The sequence below is a fragment of the Scophthalmus maximus genome, chromosome 3, assembly GCF_022379125.1.
Source record: "Scophthalmus maximus strain ysfricsl-2021 chromosome 3, ASM2237912v1, whole genome shotgun sequence".
Taxonomy (NCBI): Eukaryota; Metazoa; Chordata; class Actinopteri; order Pleuronectiformes; family Scophthalmidae; genus Scophthalmus; species Scophthalmus maximus.
Window position 1 is genome coordinate 3,470,771 of NC_061517.1, and position 19,415 is coordinate 3,490,185.

The 19,415-nt window shown below is 41.8% G+C and overlaps 2 protein-coding genes across 2 annotated transcripts; one reads left to right on the plus strand and one right to left on the minus strand.

The window, feature by feature from the left end:
• Positions 1–1,871: 1,871 nt before the first annotated feature.
• On the minus strand, positions 1,872–7,266 carry dazap2 (DAZ associated protein 2). The gene is made up of 4 exons (XM_035645935.2): positions 7,107–7,266; positions 5,314–5,432; positions 4,960–5,208; positions 1,872–4,843 (listed from the first exon to the last, which is right to left on the minus strand). Exons 1-4 carry the CDS (start codon positions 7,117–7,119, stop codon positions 4,715–4,717), a joined length of 510 nt encoding a protein of 169 aa, XP_035501828.1. The 5' UTR covers positions 7,120–7,266; the 3' UTR covers positions 1,872–4,714.
• A 2,634-nt stretch (positions 7,267–9,900) lies between these two features.
• On the plus strand, positions 9,901–18,973 carry pou6f1 (POU class 6 homeobox 1). The gene is given in 14 exon segments (XM_035645930.2): positions 9,901–10,772; positions 11,508–11,623; positions 12,148–12,171; positions 12,174–12,194; positions 12,418–12,607; positions 12,713–12,849; positions 13,368–13,593; positions 14,018–14,089; positions 14,233–14,495; positions 14,571–14,699; positions 15,318–15,599; positions 15,797–15,932; positions 16,017–16,185; positions 16,904–18,973. Coding segments are annotated over 13 exon segments (2,049 nt in total). The 5' UTR covers positions 9,901–10,772; positions 11,508–11,569; the 3' UTR covers positions 17,250–18,973.
• Positions 18,974–19,415: the final 442 nt, after the last annotated feature.

The window sequence follows — 19,415 nt, forward strand, 5'->3', positions numbered from 1 at the left end:
ATTAATTCTCGGTTCATTTTTGGATTAACCGAGAATGAGCTCTCCAGTCTCTCCAGCGTTCACGCCGCAATGTCTTAAGAAACTGCCTTTTCCGGTTACATTGTGGAGTCGTACATTTTGTTTTCTCCCGCCCCCCGACAGTGGTGGTTGTCCTCATCCTGGTGACGGTAGCCGTCCTGGCCTTCCTGCTCTACCGGTATCTGTGCCACAACAAAGGCGACTACAGGACGACGGGGGAGCTGGCTCCGGGAGAGGACCCCGACGAGGAGCACAGCAACCAGGCTGCGAGCGAAAAGAAGGAATACTTCATATGAACGTGTTGCAGGTAGCGAGTGGGGTTTATGAAAAGGAAGGGAAAAAAATAATATGTATATGAAGGCCCGAGGACTGTTTATGTTGTTTTGAGGGGAGGGCTGCTACTCCGCTGCACACTGGCTAGAGGAACCACTTGTCAAAAAAGGAGGAAAAAAAGTGCTCTTAAGAAATGCACAAGCGCAAAAAAAAAAAACCAAAGAGGGAAATGACCGTAGGAGTGACTGTTGATGGATGTGGAGCAGGTGACGGGGACGACAGGCGTCGCGTGCAGACTAGCGGAGCCTCGGCTCCGAAAACAGGTGGTGGGATTTCCAGACGTGTACGAGTCGCGGTGATAAGTAAATACTCGTACGAGGGTGGAAGTGTGTAAGATTAGCTCGTGTGTTTCAGTTCTCTAATCTGCAATCATGTTGTTTCATTCAGAAAGTGTCATGACTGTCTTTTACCAAAACAAACATTGTACAAGAAGGAAAATGCTCCAGTGCTCTTTTCAGGGTAGTAACCTTTTTTTAAATATATATATATATATATATATATATATATATATATATATCTCTCAATTTTTGCTTTTTAAAATGATTTTTCTATGCAGTTCTTTTATAAGCTAGTCAAAAACAATGTCCTTCTTTGAGTAAAGGACAGAAAAACCTTATTGGTGCCTTGTGATTTTGTTCTACCTGGCTGCTTTCTTTCTTTTTTGTATTGTTCCCCTTCTGCAGACACTTACTGTTACTGGTCACTTCCCTGTTTGAGATAAATACGGAAGGCAATAAAACTTGTCTATGGACTAGTGTCATTATTCAGTGTGTCAGCTCACAGCGATGTTTAATGCAAACTTTTTATCTTAAATAAGCATGATGTCATAATCATCGGCACTGTGTCCCGACTTTGAGATCGATGATTTTACCCCAAAGAATTCAAACGACAACACAGTGCACACGTACAGTGAATTACAAATGTTATAATCCCATAAAAACAGCCCAGCGCAAAATCTCCACCGTTATGAAGTTTTACGTTCAGCGTTTTGTTGACGCCACGTTCGAGTTTGGCCGATTAAATGTAAGAATCACCTTTCAAAGAGTTTTAACCACAAATATGAATTAAAGGCCCGACGGCGTCAACGAAAACTGAATATGACGAGCTTCATAAAGACGTGATTTATTGTGGGCTGGATTGAACAGTGAAGATAATAAAATTCTGCTGTTAGGTAGGTGGTTTTTACCAAAAAATACAGATCCATGTGGGGTTTTTTTGTATATCAAAGTGATGTTTGGGAAAGACTTAGATCTTCCACACTGTGCGTACTTAACTTAGGTGGGTGATAATCAATTCTGACAAACAGAAAAAAATGTCAGTCATATTTGGGATCGAGAAAGGAGGAGGATTCAAACGATTCAAATAAGTAGATTAAACTATAAATAACCTGTGATGCTGCCTGGCCACAACAATACATCATCTACTAAATCCCAGGTTTCACCTACGATCATTTCATAATGTCCTGCCCCCGTTCTGATATACGTGGGAATAAAAAAAATGAAATGACAAAACATGCAACATTTCAAATTTCCAAAATAACCTTTATTCTAAACTTACATTTTAAATTTTAAGTTTAGTATAAAAAAGTTAAGTGCACCTAAGTTCTTTTTTTTTTTCTCTCAAAGTATTCCATCTTTGACACGTCTCAGCAAACTGTATAGTGACACTCATCTTCCTTTAGTAACCTTAAAAGATAGAATGTGTACCAAAGTCCCGTCACATCACTTTAGTACATACATCTATTTTACAAAATATTGTCAAGAGAATCCCTGAACTATAAATGTCCATAATCCTTCAACAGAGAGTGTGATCCATTTTGCTGGCTTGTGGTTGGCATAGCATCGACTGGTCAGCTGCAGTTTTACAGTACTTCATATTGCTGGGACAAAGCCACCGTTATGCTGCTTAACAAACAATCAGAGCAGAGATGGAAAACGAGAAAACATTTGTTTGAATCATATCTTTTTTTTTTTTTTTGTTTGTGTAAGTTCTGAAAGCTGTGGCCTCTTCGCCCCCCTGTCAGAGCTGTATGAAACAACAGCACGGGTGAGAACTAATACCCACCGATGTCATTTTTTAAAAATCACGTCCGCCACGTGCTGCACAGACGAGGTTCGTCCCGACGAGGGTCATCGGGATGAACAGTGAGGTTGTTTTTTTTCCTGACGGCTGCTGTCGGCGACACTGAGATCGCTAAATGTTGGTCGACAGCAACCGCGTTTTTTTGTTTTTACTAATCGGAGGCAACAGCTGTTAAAACTTGATATACGCAATGTCGGATACCCAGTGACACATTGACACACAACCAGACACCAAAAAAAAAATAAAGAGGAATATCTACAAATATCAGTTGATGGTTCCAGATATTTTAAGGGTTTTTGCTTGACGACATATTTATATATAAATATTTCTAAGAGAGACTTTGAATTAGCAGCACAACAAAACTTGTTTTGGAAATTAATCATGCTGACAGGTGATGTAGCCTCCTTGCAAAAAAAAAAGAGAAAAAAAAGTTGCATACACTTTTCAATCTATCGGACAACACGACACGTCTTGACATTACTTTAAAAAACAGAAATGGAATTTGTTTTGATGGAAAAAGAAGCATTAAAAAAAAAAAGTTTAAAAATCTCACAGCTTTATTTAAAAAGACACAAAACCAGGCTTTTAAAAAGGAGATCAAAAAAAAGAGTAGCCCCTTGTGTGCAACTTCTCCGATTTGCTCAGCAGTGCATCTCAGATAAAAAGTGTTTAATCAGATTTGTACACGGCAACGGTGCAAAAGTCATGCGACAACTTAAAAGATGCAACTGACCCACGTGGAGCGACACGTTAACTAACAAAGTGCAGTCAAAGGACCGAAGGTTCTTGGTTCCAGCAGCCTCATCGCTGCGTATTCGATGATATGTTTGCTTTTAAATTGTGACGATTTCAAAAATTTTTTTTAATCCAAGTCACAACCAAACATAAGTGCATTGAAGACCAAATCTTTGGTACAACCAGCTCATTGGTTATACTAACTAATTTGATTTTTTTTTATACCCTAACTACCTCAATGTGGGAAAAGTCAGGAAGGAAAAAAATTAAACTCTGAAATGTTTACGTCTCCTCAACCTTTTTAGATAAATGTGGACTAGAAGGAAACTAACGCTAATCACAAAGGTGACGAATTCCTCTGTGGAGGAAAAGTTTATTGGATCAGACCAAATTCTACTTGGTGAAAGAGACGCTAAAGGGGGCGGGGCTAGTTGTCGAAAAAAACCTGTACAATAAACATTTAGTGTATAAACTCTGGGTATCCGACTGTGGAACAGAAACAGGAGACAAAGAAAAAGCTCAAAATGTTACACCAACCACCCCTTTCCCGTTTCAACTTACTATTTGGATTTACTTTTTAAAATTTCTTTTTTTTCCTTTTAAGTTTACTGAAGTTAATTTGCTTTAAATTAGGGCTATCCCCAGTGCTCTTTGGCACTTGACTATGTTCATCTACAAGTCGCCCAACCAAGGTACAGTAATTCACTTTTGGGGTATTGCGTGGGAAAAATCTTTTCTTCAATTTAGTTGCTTTGACTTCAAATCATTTTAATTTAAACGTGATTTTTTTTTAAATGTGACAATTTGTCCAATGGGCAGTTCAATGTGCGAAAAAGACAAGACAAATCTAACTAAAAAAAAAAAAAGCACCCAAGATGCAGATTTTTTTTTTCTTCTTCTTCGTATAGTTGAGATGCAGTTTGTATTGATCATCATCATCATCATTATACTGGTATTTACATGTAACTATTACACATCTATTAATTCAACTACACTAAAAGTATTCAAAAAAAAGACAAAGTGGAGATTTCTTTTTTTTTTTTCATTTGCGCTTCAACTGCAACTTTGTAATAACTGCGTTTCACTTTCACCATAAAGCAGCTAGACTAAATAATGCAGGGCTGATATTTCAACATTTCATTTACGTAGTTTCACAGGAATACAAGGACATTTCAGATGTCGATCGAAAAGAGACCGGGGTCTATTCAACAAATGCCCAGAAAAGTCCAATCTGGATTTGACCAAAGAGGTTTGGACCAAAATGAAGAATTGTGGCATTAATACTACAGGATTAAAATTGTTGTATTTTATTCACTCCAGGCAGTGGCATTTATCGGTTTTATCTCTACGTCACAAGTGGAGTACTGTACCTTTCACGAGGGCTCTAAAATATTACATTCCATTAGGTGATATCAGTATTGTGGCATGGCCAAGCAGCCTGAAGAGGGGAGGCGTATGGGACGTGGGTAGAACTGGGGCATCAGTTGGGACGGAGGGGAAGGAGGGGACACGGTTTAGGCATGATGGAGGAGTCGAGAAGTTGCTGTTACCAGATGGAATAACCTCCACCTGATCCCCCCATGAAGAAGTTACTCTTGCGCTGTGTCATTACAACGTTGGCACCCTGCATGGCGGCCAGCTGAGCTGCATTGGGGGGGTGTCCAGGAGGTGGGGGCTGAGGGAAACGAGCACAAACACGGATATAAAAAAAAGATAAGACTACACCGGAACAACAACAAAAAACAAAAAAACTTGACTGCGATCGATGTACACTCATAGGTGGATACTCACTGGGATGGAGACGTTGCTGCCTCCTGTGAAGCGAGCACCGGCGTCGAAGCCACCGTCCACCATCACTGTAGAACCATGTGGGTACATGGCTCCCATGGGATAGTAGGCCATGGGGACGTTCTGACCCACATGTCCGACGGCCATAGTGTGCTGCATGGGCATGAACATCTGAGCACCAGGGTAGGGAGAGGACATCTGAGTCATCTGACCTGCCACCTGAGGTGGAAGCACATATCTGGGCTGGTATATCTGCAGAGGCGGGACAGACAGACAGACAGACGGGTTTAAATGGTTCAGAATGGTTTACTTGACTGTTATCTCATATAAAAAATGCAGATCAATGTGATCTGTTACCTCAGAGTATGCAGGTGGTGTGTCTGAGTAGGGAGGAGCCTGAGGGGACATTTGCATAGCAGGAGGGTATACAGGTGCAGAGCTCTGCTGAGGGTACACGGCCTGCTGTGGATATGAACCTGCAACACAACGGTTCACTTTTTTAAAGACAATAATTTGACCTTTGGTGTAAAAAAAACAGCGACTGACACTGAATCCCAGAGTGAGTGAGCAACATTTCAGCAGGTAACAACTTCAATTTTATTGTCAGAATAAAACAAGGAAAATCCATAGTGTTTAAATATTGATACCAGTAGATGGTCTGTAAATACAATTTATTTTATCCACAAAGAAAAAATAAAAGAGGCCCTTATAATTTGCCTTCCCATAAATCTTGTATTGTTTACGTGACAGAACTGCACCAATTAGGCTGAATATTATTCATTACAACTATAAAACCTACAGATGTTTGGTAGTAGGGCTGCAACTAACGATTATTTTCATAATCGATTAATCTGTCGATTATTTTCTCGATTAATCGATTAGTTGTTTGGTCTATGAAATGTCATGGAATTGTGAAAAATGTCGACCAAATATATTTAGTTCACTGTCATAGAGGAGCAAAAAAACCTGAAAATATTCACATTTAAGAAGCTGAAATCAGTGATTTTTGACTTTTTTCCCCATAAGTACTTGAACCGATGATCAATATAGTTAAAGATTAATTTATCGATTAGTAATCGATTAACTGTTGCACCTCTTTTTGGTTGTTATAGAAAAATGAATTTGCAACTTTTCCCTTACATCCTTTTTTTTTTTTTTAGCAAACTTGGCACAATTTTTTGTGCTTCCAGCTTCTTCAATGTGAAATATTTCTGGTTTTCCTTTGTCCTGACCGGACTTTGAGGCAAATCACCATCGGCTCTGGGAACTTGTCAATTTGTGCATAACCCCCCCACCCACACACACAAACAATAATCAGCTGTTAATCAATAATTAGCTGTTGATCAATTCGACCTATCAACTGATCAACCAATCAATCAACTAATGGTTCAATTTGTATTAAGATTATTATTTTTTTAACATCTTGATGCTTTTACATCATTAATATTATTTACAATTGTCAGTTTTTACACCCTGATCTTCAATAAATAACAATTATGTAACACTGCAAATGGATGGAATCATCTTCTCGAGGCCCTGTCAAGGAAACAAAACACGATTTAAATCCAGATTGATTTTTCACATTTGAGCAGATGACTTCACATTTTTTTTCCTTCAAAAAAAAAAAAATTATACTTAAATGTATTAATCAAAAATCTAATTAATTTTCCTTTCAAATAGTAAAAAAAAAAAAGGGGTATGCATGGCACTAACAATAAAACCTGTTTTTTCCTAATAAAACACACGACGTTCCACATTACACGTTCCCGAGCCTGCGTCTCGCGGAGCAGGAGGAAGAAAGAGCATCAACATCTTTAGCCTCCACAGGACGCAGGGATGCTAGCTAACCGACAAATATGCGACTCGGGCCAATAATGGTTGCGGGGGGGGGGGGCGGTTGGTTGACAGTAAAAAATGTCGATGTTCATCTTTTAAACATCTTTGGCATATTTCCCGGTGAGAAACCGGAGGAACGGAGAATTTTGCTCCCTGTTCTGTTTTCCGGTCATGTACGTTGCCGAACGCGAAGGTCCGCTCCTCCATCACGGGAGCAGCCGAGCTCCTCTCCGGCCCTCACCGGGGCTCTACGCGTCGGCGTCGTGTGGCGGCGGACAGCGGGCTCAACTGGGGACCGACGCGCGGGCAAATACCTTTGTTGTTCATGGTTGTGTCTGCGGTCCGGCGACGGGGGCGAGATCGAGATTCTGGTGCGCGGCGGTGCGAGTTGAAGTCACGGGCCTGTGTAACTGGTTACGGCTGCTTCGGAGCGATTCGTCCACTTCCTTGTTTTTCAGCTTCTTGTTGTTGTGGAAGCGCTGACGTCACTGGCGGCTGCGCGCGACGCAGTCGGTCGGCGCGCCGAGCCCGCTCGCTCGGGCGCCCCCTACGGGCAGACAACGACAGTGAGTGAGTGAGTGAGTGAGTGAGTGAGTGAGTGAAAAAGAAGTGGCAGGAGCAGTGGAACAGGGAAACTAAAGGCAGATGGTTCCACAGTATATAAAAAGGAGGTCGGAGTAATGAGAGAAATGAGTAGGAATAAAAAGGGAAGAGGACATAATTTCCTGAATGAGATTTGGGCATACTGGATTAAAATCGTACACTCAACTTGTATGTGTGAGGACTGCAATACTCAAGAAACAGTAATGCATGTCGTTATTTATTGTCCAAAATATCATCAGGAAAGGCAGATTTTAAGGCCATACTGGTAGAAAATAGTACGCTCAATTTAATTGGGAAGCACGAAAACTTGTATGTGTGAGGAGTGTAATAGTCAAGAAACAGTAGAGCATGTCGTTATTTATTGTCTTAAATATCAGCAGGAAAGAAAGGCAAATTATACCATAAACTGGGAAGAGAACACATCAAATTCAATGTTAAAGAAATAATACAGATGAACTCAGGGCATGTGGATGTAGAGCAGTATTTATTTTCTTGGAAAAGACCGGAATTATTAGAAGAATATAGAGTAGTTATAACGATACTACTACGTATAATAATAATTTTATTTATATAGCACCTTTCAGGCGTAGTCTCACAAGGTGCTTTCACAAAACATACAATCATTCAAGCATTCCAACAATAATACGGTTTTCAGGTCACATATCTGTATAAAAAGACGATATAAAAATACGTTATTTTTTATTTATTTTTGTTTTTATTTCTTTTGTTTGTTTGTTTCTGGGTTTATGTTTCTGTTTTTGCTTTGATTTCTGTTTTCTCATACAGTACAATAGACCATCCTGATCCACACTCCATTTCAGTAGGGGGCGGTAATGCGCATCTAAAAGTTGTTTGCCAACGGCCATTAAATAAAAGGAAAAGAAGAAGAGTGAGTGAGCGAGGAAGTAAAACACGGAAGACAAACAAAAATTGACGCCTTTGTTTCTGTAATTATGAAGAACTTATGTCACAGTTTCAAGGAAAATATACGTCGTAGTCATCGTTGTAGGAAGTAACAAGTCAAACGATCACATGATTACGAGGAAGAAAAAAAATGTGGCCGAACCAGGACAAGGAGGAAATTGGAGGCGTTGCAGAACTCGCCTGAGAATCATCAGGTTTTTAAAGTTTCCTACAGTGTCAAAAGAATTCAGGGATAGTTGTCCGTGCAAACAATGGTGCAAAGCGAAATTGACCCACTAATAGATATTTCGGCGCATTTTTAGAAAAAAAAAAATGTGAACAAATAAAGGTTAAAAAAAGAGTTTCATTTTATTTCAGACGACAGTGTAACCCTCAATTCATGGCAACATTCTACTTTCTGTTCCAAGTTTACATCTGTTCACTCAAGTTAAGTTAACACTCAATTATATTGACATTTAAGCTTATATTCATTATAAATGTATGATACACTATAATAATAATAGATCAAGATCTCATGATTTATGTATGATAATGTAAATAGTATTTCTATTTTATGTTAGATTACTTAGCAATTCAAATGGCAAAACGGGAGGTAGGTACATGTATTTAGAAAAGAAAGAAAGATGTTCACCAGTTTCATGATAGGAAGAGTTGAAGAACTTCCAAAATCCTCTGTCTGCAGTCTATCGTCATCACTGAAATGAACATGTGTAATGTTTATTTGAAAATGACAATTTTTCTCTTGATGAATTGATTAGAAACAGTTAGAACAGACCATCACCGTTTCCTAAAGATCAGAGCGATATTCTCAAATGTTTTGTCATTCTTGCTTCTTTAACATAAACATGTTGAATCAGTTGACAAAATAGCTTTTGATTCATTGTCAATTTCAATCAACTAATTGATTAATCAACAAAATCATGCAGCTCTGGTCTCATATGCTAAATACAGTCTAGGTGCACCAAGATGCTGCTCTGTTACAAATTATGTATTCATTCATTATGTAGTTTGAGAGTCATAATAGCAAAGAATTTTGCTTTGACAAAAAAAAGAAAGAAAACATATTTGAATTTGAATTCAAAGTGGAGTCTAGCCACATTATTCATCAGGGATCTTTCTTTATTTTTTTCCCCCATATATGCTCTGAATCCTAATAGTTAAAATACATTTAATACTTTAAAATACAGAATTAGATGTCTCGTCTGAACCAAGTTTACAAAACACATATTTTTCCCCCTTTTTTGGCATTGTACATTTATGAAAAAGACTGTCCACACATATTCACATATCACACAAGAATAAAAATAAGAATAAAGAGTATAAACAGGAATACACAACTATAAAAAAAAGTATAAATGTGTTCAGACTGCACCATACTCCCTGAATTTATTTAACACAAAAAAATGTATAAAAATAATAATAATAATTATTGCACGTAATCACAAATAGCACTTTAAGTGTTTTTTGCCTTTTGGATGAATGTTTACGTACTTGCACTTTGAGTTATATCTTCATGGTTGAATGCACTTCGGACAAAAGCATCTTCTAAAGGAACGTAAGGTAATTTAATTTAATAAACAAATATATGTTATGGTCTGGATCGACAGCAGTAGATGATGAACATTATATTGCGATCACAATCGTTGGATTTCGGCAGTAGGATGTTCCAACCCAGAGGAATCCACGCACAAGCCTATTTTTATTCAATATACATATTCTTTCAACATGCAAAAACAAAAATATATATTCACAGCACATACAAATACAGTTTTTACAACTTCAATCTCAGCATGAAATTATACAAAAACAAAAAACAAGATGATTCCAAAAAACCAACATTTGGGAATCACCCTGGCGTTTGTTTTGATCATTTAATATCATTTCTCATTCAAACACATAGTCAAGTCAGTGTGTCTCATCCATTATGTCCCTCGCGGTTTTTTTTATTCCGACGCGTCCCCTTTAAGAGAACCGCGGCGCCTCTGGAGTCGAGGCGGACATTTTTCAACGCGAGGCTTCCTCTCTCTTTTTTTTTTTTTTTCCTCCGTCTCCTTCCTCCTCTCCCCCTCCTTGCATAAATTATGTTCATGACGTAGTGCAAAAAAAGGCCAATTTTCGGGCAATTTCTGCGCGACTTTGCGGCCGAAATGGGATCGCGCGCGGCTCCCGGAGGATCCCGACGACCTGACACTGTTGCAGAAAAAAAGGGGCATCGTCATTAAATATTAAGCGCAGAGACGGAGCTCCCCCCCAACATTGCAAACCCTCCTTATCAATGCAAATGCCTCTTTTGTGTGCGGCCAACAGCGCCTGTCTGGGAGCTGAGATGAAGCTTTAATCATGTGTGACTGAAGCAAACTGTGACAAGGACCTTTTTCTTTTTTCTTTTCTTTTTTTTTTTTTTTCTCTTTTTTTCTTATAACCGCGGGGGGATTAAAGCTGCACACGTCGCGGTAAGTTGGAGCAGTCATAGCCGGGGCGCCTGCGTTCGAAGCCTGCGCCCCGCACGACACGGCGAGAGAAGGGAAGGAAATGAGTTTTTGGTTTTTAATATGCAATGGTTTCGCATAATTAGCATAATTTATATATTTATGATAAGGAGAGGGACATACATAATGCTCTGTTTGCCGGTGCGCGGGTCGGGGAGTCGTTCTCCCGCGGCTTGGTGGGTGCTCGTCTGCGGGGGGGTGGAAGTGGCCGAGGAGGCGAGACTTTTGCCGGGCAGGAGGATGGGGGTGGGGAGCCCCCCATCACCAACACCCCGCGGAAGTTTTGACAGATCCTCGATTCCTAAACGAGGGAGGGGAGGGGGGTGTTGTTGGTGGGGCATTGCAGCAGGCAGAAAACACCAACTTGAACCTTTTGTGTTTTTGCTCCCCTCTGCGATTGCGTTTGCAGCCACTTCCGTGTCGTTTTCTGCAGCTTTAAGTGCAACAGACACCGGTGTGGCCTGTTTGCAGGCCCCTGCAAGTACAGTCTGCTCCTGCAGCGACAGAAATAGCCATGAAGAAGAAAGAAAGAAAAAAAAAGCATGAACGCCCTCTGCATGTGGGTCTGCTTTCACCAGCATGTGCCCTCCTGAAGTCTGACATGAACTGTCATGTGTATTCAATTTCCTGATGGTTCTGCAGAACACATTAAAAGGGAGTGGGTAAAGTTACAAAGCAGTTTGTTTATTCTGATTCCAGGAGGACATTGACTGGTGGTGGTGGCGGCGGCGGCGGCGGCGGCAGTGGCAGTGCAGTGAGCCATGAACTCCCAGGACCTCCCCGCCAAAGATGCCCCACTAACTGTGAATGAGCAGGTATTATACCAACACTCACCTGGCCGTCCTCTTCCTCCTCCTCCTCCTCCTCCTGCTGTAACCACACAGAGCTCAGCCCCAACTTCCGTAACTCAATGTCGTCCTCTTCTAAGTTCTCTGTTCGCTCCTGTCGCCCTCCCCCATGTGCCAACACACCGTATCATAATGGAATGATTAACTTCCACACGCAGCTCATTTCGAGATCAGGGACCCTGTTTTTGTGTTTCATCGCCTAATAATAATGCCTGCCGCTCGCTGCTTGTGAGGGTCTTTAAACTGCCTTGCATGATAATGAAGTGTGATCTTTCTCTCTCATTGTCAGCAAACAAAAGCAATGCACTTCACCGATGCCCTGCAAGAGAGCGTTGCTTGAGATGCTTGTTGGCTGATGCTTTACATCTTTCTTTTTTCAAATTTTTGTGTCTGTTTTTCTTTGCTTTTCGGTCATTGTTTCCCTAACATGTGCTCGGCTTCTCTGTTCTCCTTAGCCATTCACTGTCTGACTGCAGCAGGTCTTTTTTCAGCCATTTAAATCCTGCACTTTGAAACATTCCCTGCGAAAGACGACCAGGTATGCATCCTCCTCTCCGCTCTCCTCCTGCATTGTCTCTCTGCACTTTTGTCCTCCGGCCCAAGTTGTCTTACTGCCCCTCGTCCTTTAGTTCTTAACAGGATTTTTATACCATAAATCGCTGTGTTAAAGTCCAAATTGGGTTCACCACATGATCAGGTGGAGAAATAAAAAAAGAATTGCATTTGAATAACATTGGCTTCCATTCCGTATCGCTGCGCAGGTCATTGTGATGTCTGGCCATGAGACTATCCGTGTGCTGGAGGTGGAGGTCGACGCGCCTCTGCCATCGTCGGTAACCGATGGGAAGAGTGACGTCAAAGCTGAGGAGGGAGTGGCTCAGGTCGCAGAGCAAGCTGAAGGCGGCAGCCCCCAGGATGGCCCCGCTGTGCCCCAGAGCGCCGGGGGAATAGGTAAATCATGTTGTTGATGACACAGTTGTACTGAAATGCCGACGGCAGCTGTGAACACCACCTGACATGTCAGTGAAAGAACCAACCCCGGCTGTTCTCCCGCAGTGCTGGGCGAGCAGCAGGCGGTGTCTGTAGAGGCTCCGGCCCCCGCTGTCCAAACGCTGACTCCCGCTGTGCCCATCAGCGTGTCCCTGACACAACCACATGCCACCATGCCCATCACTGTACAAGGCTGTCCACAGGTCTGACTCTGAATTCACGCACGCACGCACACACACACGCACACACCCGAGTGCACTTTACACGCTCACATCTAATTTCTTGTCCAAGTTTCATGCATCACAGGGATTCATGTCACTTTGTCACCCACAGGCTACTGCAGGTGATTTGGCTAATAGTTACTGAGTTAAGCAGTTGTCTCTAGTGCATTAGTGAATATAAAATATTGAACAGATTTGATCCAAAATCACTTGAGCACATGGCCTGAGGCAGTAGAAACCGTTGCATGAACGTTTCCAACAATCGGGGGAAAAAATCAGACTAATACTGCAACAACAAATAAAAAAACAGTGAATATAGAAAAGCAACAGAGGAAGATGGATTATTTGAGTCCAAAAGAATAATGAATAATGTTTTACTGCTCTTAAATTGCTGCTGTAAAACACCAGAATAAAAGATAAAGGGGCTAGTGTACAGTGTAAGTTCCCCTGAGCTAACAAATCTCAGTCACAAATACAAATCTTTCACTTCACCACACCAGCTGCTGACCCAGGAAAGCCTGGCCTCCCTGATGACTGGTATGATGGCCCAGACGGGGTCGCTGGGCCAGCCGCTGCTCATCCCCCTGAGCATGGCGGGCTCCATCGGGGGCCAGGGCAGCATGGCCATCCTCACCCTCCCCACCACCAGCGTAGCTACTCTCCCTGGGCTCGCGGCAGCTAACCAGGCTGGAAACTTCCTCAAGTTGCCCTTCGCTGGCCTCCAAGGTAAAGTATACAAAACTGTCCGGGCACCGTGTGTGTGCTTCCCATTTGGCCTCTGTCGCTTGGATTTAAATGTAATTCGGCTGCATTCAGCTGCTGACTTGAAAAAGTGCCATGGAATCACAATACAAAACACACAACATCCGCTCATGTAGCCCGTGATGTCGATTCCACAATGTCTGTGAACGAGAAATTTGAAATATCTGGTACTTGTAGTCAAATGCTCGTTCATCTGCGGCAGCCATCTTGGTTGTTTACAAAAGTCGCTTCTCTGCGCATCATGGTATAAACCCCGACCACTATCAGATAATCGGTTTGCAATTGAACACGAGATTTCTGATGGTGGGATAAAACACTTTCCAATGGAGGAGATCCAGGCTACATCTCAACAACTATTGTGTGTCTTACCATGAAACTTTTTGTACAGATGTTCATGCTCCACAGAGGACGAATCCTAATGACTCTGGTGATCCCCTGATCTTTCCTTTTAACGCCACCAGTAGGTTGACACCTGTGGGTTTATGGGAACTGTCTGAACAACTTTTGAGAATGTCATGAAATTATTGTTTTTCATCACGGTTCTCACAATGACCATAATTTCAGAGCAATAACCGACCGCACACCCTCCAACTTTTCTTCCAGCTGCGACGGTCCTGAACTCAGTCCAGCCGCAGCTGCAGACCAATGTGCAGACGATGTTACAGCCTCAGGCGGCCTCCATGCAGACGCTCCAGGCGGCCGTGCAGCAGGTGACGTCTCAGCCGTCGCAGGTGACCAGTGCCCAGGTTACTGCCGCTCAGGTGGCGGCGGCGGCCCAGGCGACCTGTGCCACGACCAGCGTCTCTCCGTCAAACATATCTGTGGCGGCGCTGCAGACTGCTGGACTCTCCCTCAACCCTGCTATAGTAAGATTGCCACTGCACTCGTGTACCCGTCTGTGCTGCTAACCTCTGACTCAGTCGTTTGATTTTTCTGCTCAGATCAATGCCGCTTCCTTGGGAGGGCAGCCCCAGTTCCTCAGCTCCCTCACCTCCACTCCCATCATCACTGGGGCCATGTCCAACATGGCTGGTATCACCAGCCAGATCATCACAAATGCCCAGGGACAGGTGGGTGCCATAAGACACTGCGATTGCAACTGCTGCTCACTTTCTTTTCTGCTGTATCTGTGAGTTTTGATGTGTCTTCTCTGTGTAGTTTAAAGAGGCTAAAGAGTAGTTTTTAAAAATGTCCTTGCCTTTGTGCTAGTGTGTCATTAGCCCCCCCCCAAAATTGGCCTAAAATATGTAACAAAATGAGAACATGGTTCCATTTACATCTGTGCAAACTTTCATATTTTTGTGATTTGATTAGAAATCTCAGAGGACAATCAGAAATGTTTTTGTGTAGAGTTTCTGTTTTTGGGGAATGAAAGCTTCAGTCTGTGGTTAACATCAATCAGCAGTTCTATTTGAAGTCAGCGGAGCACAAGACACGTTCTGTGAAAACTGATTTGTCCTCTCAATCTCTTCCATCACTCAGTCTTACCATTATTGCAGCCCGCTGCAGTTAGCAGCGCAGTGTTTAATCTTGAAAGGCATGATATTTTATTCCAAGGACGTTCTTTTTTCCCCCCAACAAGCGAAAACGTTGTCATGACAGGTTGTTAAATGTCCTGACACCGAAAACTACCACAGTGTGCTACATTATTCATTTGTATTTCTCCAAAATTCAAACAATATTCGCAGGTTATAGGAACCCTCCCGCTGTTGTTGAACCCGGCCTCTCTGGCGGGAGGGGCTGCGACTTCCACCCTCCAGGGTCTCCAGGGTCTCCAGGGTCTCCAGGGTCTGCAGGGTCTGCAGGGTCTCCAGGGTCTCCAGGTCCAGACTGTCACCCCGCAGCTGCTTCTCAACACCCAGGGTCAGATCTTTGCCACTGTTGGAAATGGACACGCTACAGCTGTGACCTCTGCCGCAGTTCTGCCCAAAGCCACCGCTCCTCCAACGTTTACCAAACCTAACACACAGGTAGACGGACTTCAATCTGTCTGAACTCAGACAGGATGATGTAATAACTGCAGTCACACTTTAAAAGCTGAGACAGAAAGAAAACACATGGCATGTTTGGCCTTTTTCTTGGAGATGTGTCAATGTTATCACATTTTGCCCCTTTGTGTTATGACAGGTTACATGTGAGAATATTATTTTATTATTTTCCCTCCTAGGCCTCGGTTACTGCCGTCACTCAGTCTCCAGTTGTCATCGCCCCGCAGCCGTCGGTGCTGAAGACCACCAACACACTCTCCTCCGCGGTGCCCATCACCTGCGGAGACATAGCGAAAGTGGGCCAGCTTGTCAGCAGTACGTACGCCCCCTTCTCCTCGCCAAACATAGATCCCGCCGTAAGTGGGTAGATATTTTTAACCAGACTCTCTGCGCTTGTAGAGCCCCAGCAGGTAGTCAGCGGCGAGGAAGGCATTAATCTGGAGGAAATTCGAGAGTTTGCCAAGAATTTCAAGATCCGCCGGCTGTCCCTGGGGCTTACTCAGACACAAGTAGGGCAGGCGCTGACTGCAACGGAGGGTCCGGCTTACAGCCAGTCTGCCATTTGCAGGTAAGTGACTCCCCCTCCCCTGTTCATGTTGCTTTGCACACGTGTTATGAAATATTTCTCTGAACAAAAAAGCATCAGTGATTAATCAATGACATTCTCCTCATTTGCATGCACACAAATAAAAAATTCTGTCACAACATGAACATAGCTAAGACATCTACTCATCTTTTGTGTCAGTGCAGTCACGCTTAGTGCAGTCAAGTGTAACGCAGTGACGTGTGTGTGTAAGTCTGTAGCATTAGAGGATTTATAGGATATTCACTGCCACTAGATGTCACACTGGAGCACCTGTATCTCCGACAAATACAAATACTTCGTCAACCAAACCTCCGCAGTTAAAGAGGCAACCGACAACTTTAATGCCCCTAGTGGTTCCAGGTGGTATTATTGCTTGATCAATGTCGTTAAAACGCTGGAGTAGCAAGACATTGGTAAGGACGCAGCTACTTTTCCTCAGAACAGAAATTGTGAAACTGTCACTTACTCAGTCAGTCAGTCATGCACATTTGCGTTTCTATGGTGCCGATGTTTCTGTCCAGCCGATAATGAGACTTGAGTCAATAGGCCGGTGAAAGCTTGGACGACTGCACAAAATATCTCATTTTTACTTCCCTGTAAATTGGATCTGTGTGAATTCATGGGGATCAAATTGAGTCACCATGCATATCGTGTGTGTACTCACGAATTACTACAAATTGAATTTTCTTTTGCACTGCAGGTTCGAAAAGCTGGATATCACCCCCAAGAGTGCCCAGAAGCTAAAGCCGGTGCTGGAGAAGTGGCTGGCTGAGGCCGAGCACTGGAACCAGAAGGGCCAGCAGAATCTGATGGAGTTTGTCGGCGGTGAGCCTTCCAAAAAACGCAAGCGCCGCACCAGTTTCACGCCGCAGGCGATAGAAGTCCTGAACTCTTACTTTGAGAAGAACGCGCTGCCAACAGGCCAGGAGATCACTGAAATCGCGAGAGAGCTGAACTACGACCGGGAGGTCGTGCGAGTATGGTTCTGCAACCGGCGACAGACGCTGAAAAACACGAGCAAGATCAACGTCTTCCAGGTTCAGTAGCGGCCTCATTCTGGGAGAGTTCGCCACCGAGCTTTTAGCCTTTTTCTTCTTCGGGAAGCAGAACATTTGATACGAGGACACAGATGTAGATAGTGTTGTAAATATGATTTTAACGGCATAAAAGCTGAAAGAATATGAACATTTTTGAGAAAATTTGGGAAATACACGGTCGAAGGCTTATGAAAGATGAGCTACTATTGTGTTGTAGGTCAAACTGCATGGTCGGCTTATCGTATACAGTGATACAAACATGTCATATATATATAAATTTAAAAACATTTGGTGAACTTTTTTACAAGCAGTTTTATAGGCTGAATTATTTTAAGTTGGGAAAACAAAGATCAACATTGAGTTTAATTACCTTTAGGTCACTTTGACACAATGACTGACATTTTAATTATATGCTTTTGACACCATGCTAATTAACTTTATACTCGCGTAGTATTTGTACGTGCAAGAGCAGATCTGCAAACAAATAAGTTCTGATACATAAGACTATAAGCAAGCAAAGTTTTCATCAGAATAAGCGGTCTAAGGAATGCCAAAAAATCACCTTGTGTCCTCTGTTGACTCCCCTCTATCGAGTGTTTTGGGACAATCATCATTTTGATATTTGTTATTGATAATCACAAAGACAAATTTGTGACCAATACGTCACACAGTTGGGTCATAGAGAGTCATTTTTGATGATCCTCAGAAAACAAACAGGTTCTTAATCAAATTGAAGCTGTGACGCAGCTGGTTGCCCTTGACACCAGCTCATTTCAGTTTCAACTACAATATTGTTTTTTTGTTGTTGTTTTTTTTCCAGTTACTGATCGTGAAATATTACACGCACTGCATATGTGGGTGAAACGTGTGAATTCGAGACCGTCTCTTTTTACACTTTCTGTTTAATGTTTGCTTATTGTACTCTGAGAGTATTTTGCGGGTTTTTAAAAAAATTTCTGTTCAGTGTTGTTACTGTTTTCTTTAACGGTTTGACAGTGCTTGTGTGATATTTTTCCTCTTGTGTTACTGTACTTTGAAGTAAACAGGAACTTAATTGGCCTTTCAAGAAGTCAACTTGAAATATTCTAACAATGCCTATAACATTAGTGCCAGATTTTTGACTCTTCCCTTTTATTAAAACCTAATAACAATCAAATTGTCAAACTGAATTTAACTGAGAATTTTTTTGTGATTGGTTATGTTTTTCAAACTGAATGAGTTCGAAGAATGTTTGCATGTGCAGTGTGGATTAATATGTATGTACAATACTGTGGCAGTTTTCTTTATCTTTGCCAATTCAAGAATTATTTGCACTTTAGTGACAACTGGGAAAGTTTCAAGTGTCATGAATGGTGTACATGTGTGTACAGTGCAAGGTTTCAGTTAAAGTTTGTAAAATAATTTAATTTCTGAATTTTTAGAGTTTTTGAAGAGTGAGAAGCTTTGCTTTGCAAAATGTAGCAGCGCTGGCTATGACCATAAAAACAATTAATATTATAAAGAACTTTAACATATTTTACCTTAATGTTCAAAATGGGACAATATTGTTTATTATACTAAGATATCAAGAGAGAAAATAAGAGCTGCAAAAGTTATCAGCGATTAGTTTTTTCACTCTTTAAAGCACATGGGGAGTTCAGGTGTAAGTGAGACTGACGAGTGAAAAACGAGTTGGATGCTTTTGTTATTTTCTGTCAGACGGATCAAATAAACCCTGTCTTTATTAAAAATTCGTCATTGTTGTGTATTTATATAGGTATTTAAATATTTGCATTTTCTGTAGTTAATTAACTATATATATTTTTTATGTCCACAAAAAAAATTGTTTCAAATATTTTTATTAAGAAGCATGTAGACTTTTAGCGATACAGGATGTGTGAAATGAACATCATGCCTAAATTTACATGTTTAACTACAGACCAGACAAACTATGCATGGGAGTAAAGAAAGTAGGGCAAGACAAGTAAACCAACAGATAATAATAGAACACCCCCCCACCCCCCCCAAGCAGTGACACTAAGAAATAAAGAATAAAGAATGCTGATTGTACAAATGAATGAAAAAGTAAGTAAATAAGTAAAATATCACTTTTGACCCTGGTGGGTTTAACCTCCTGTCATATTGACCCTGACTGTACGTGGTCGTTTCATAAACAACATATGAACACATTTTTTA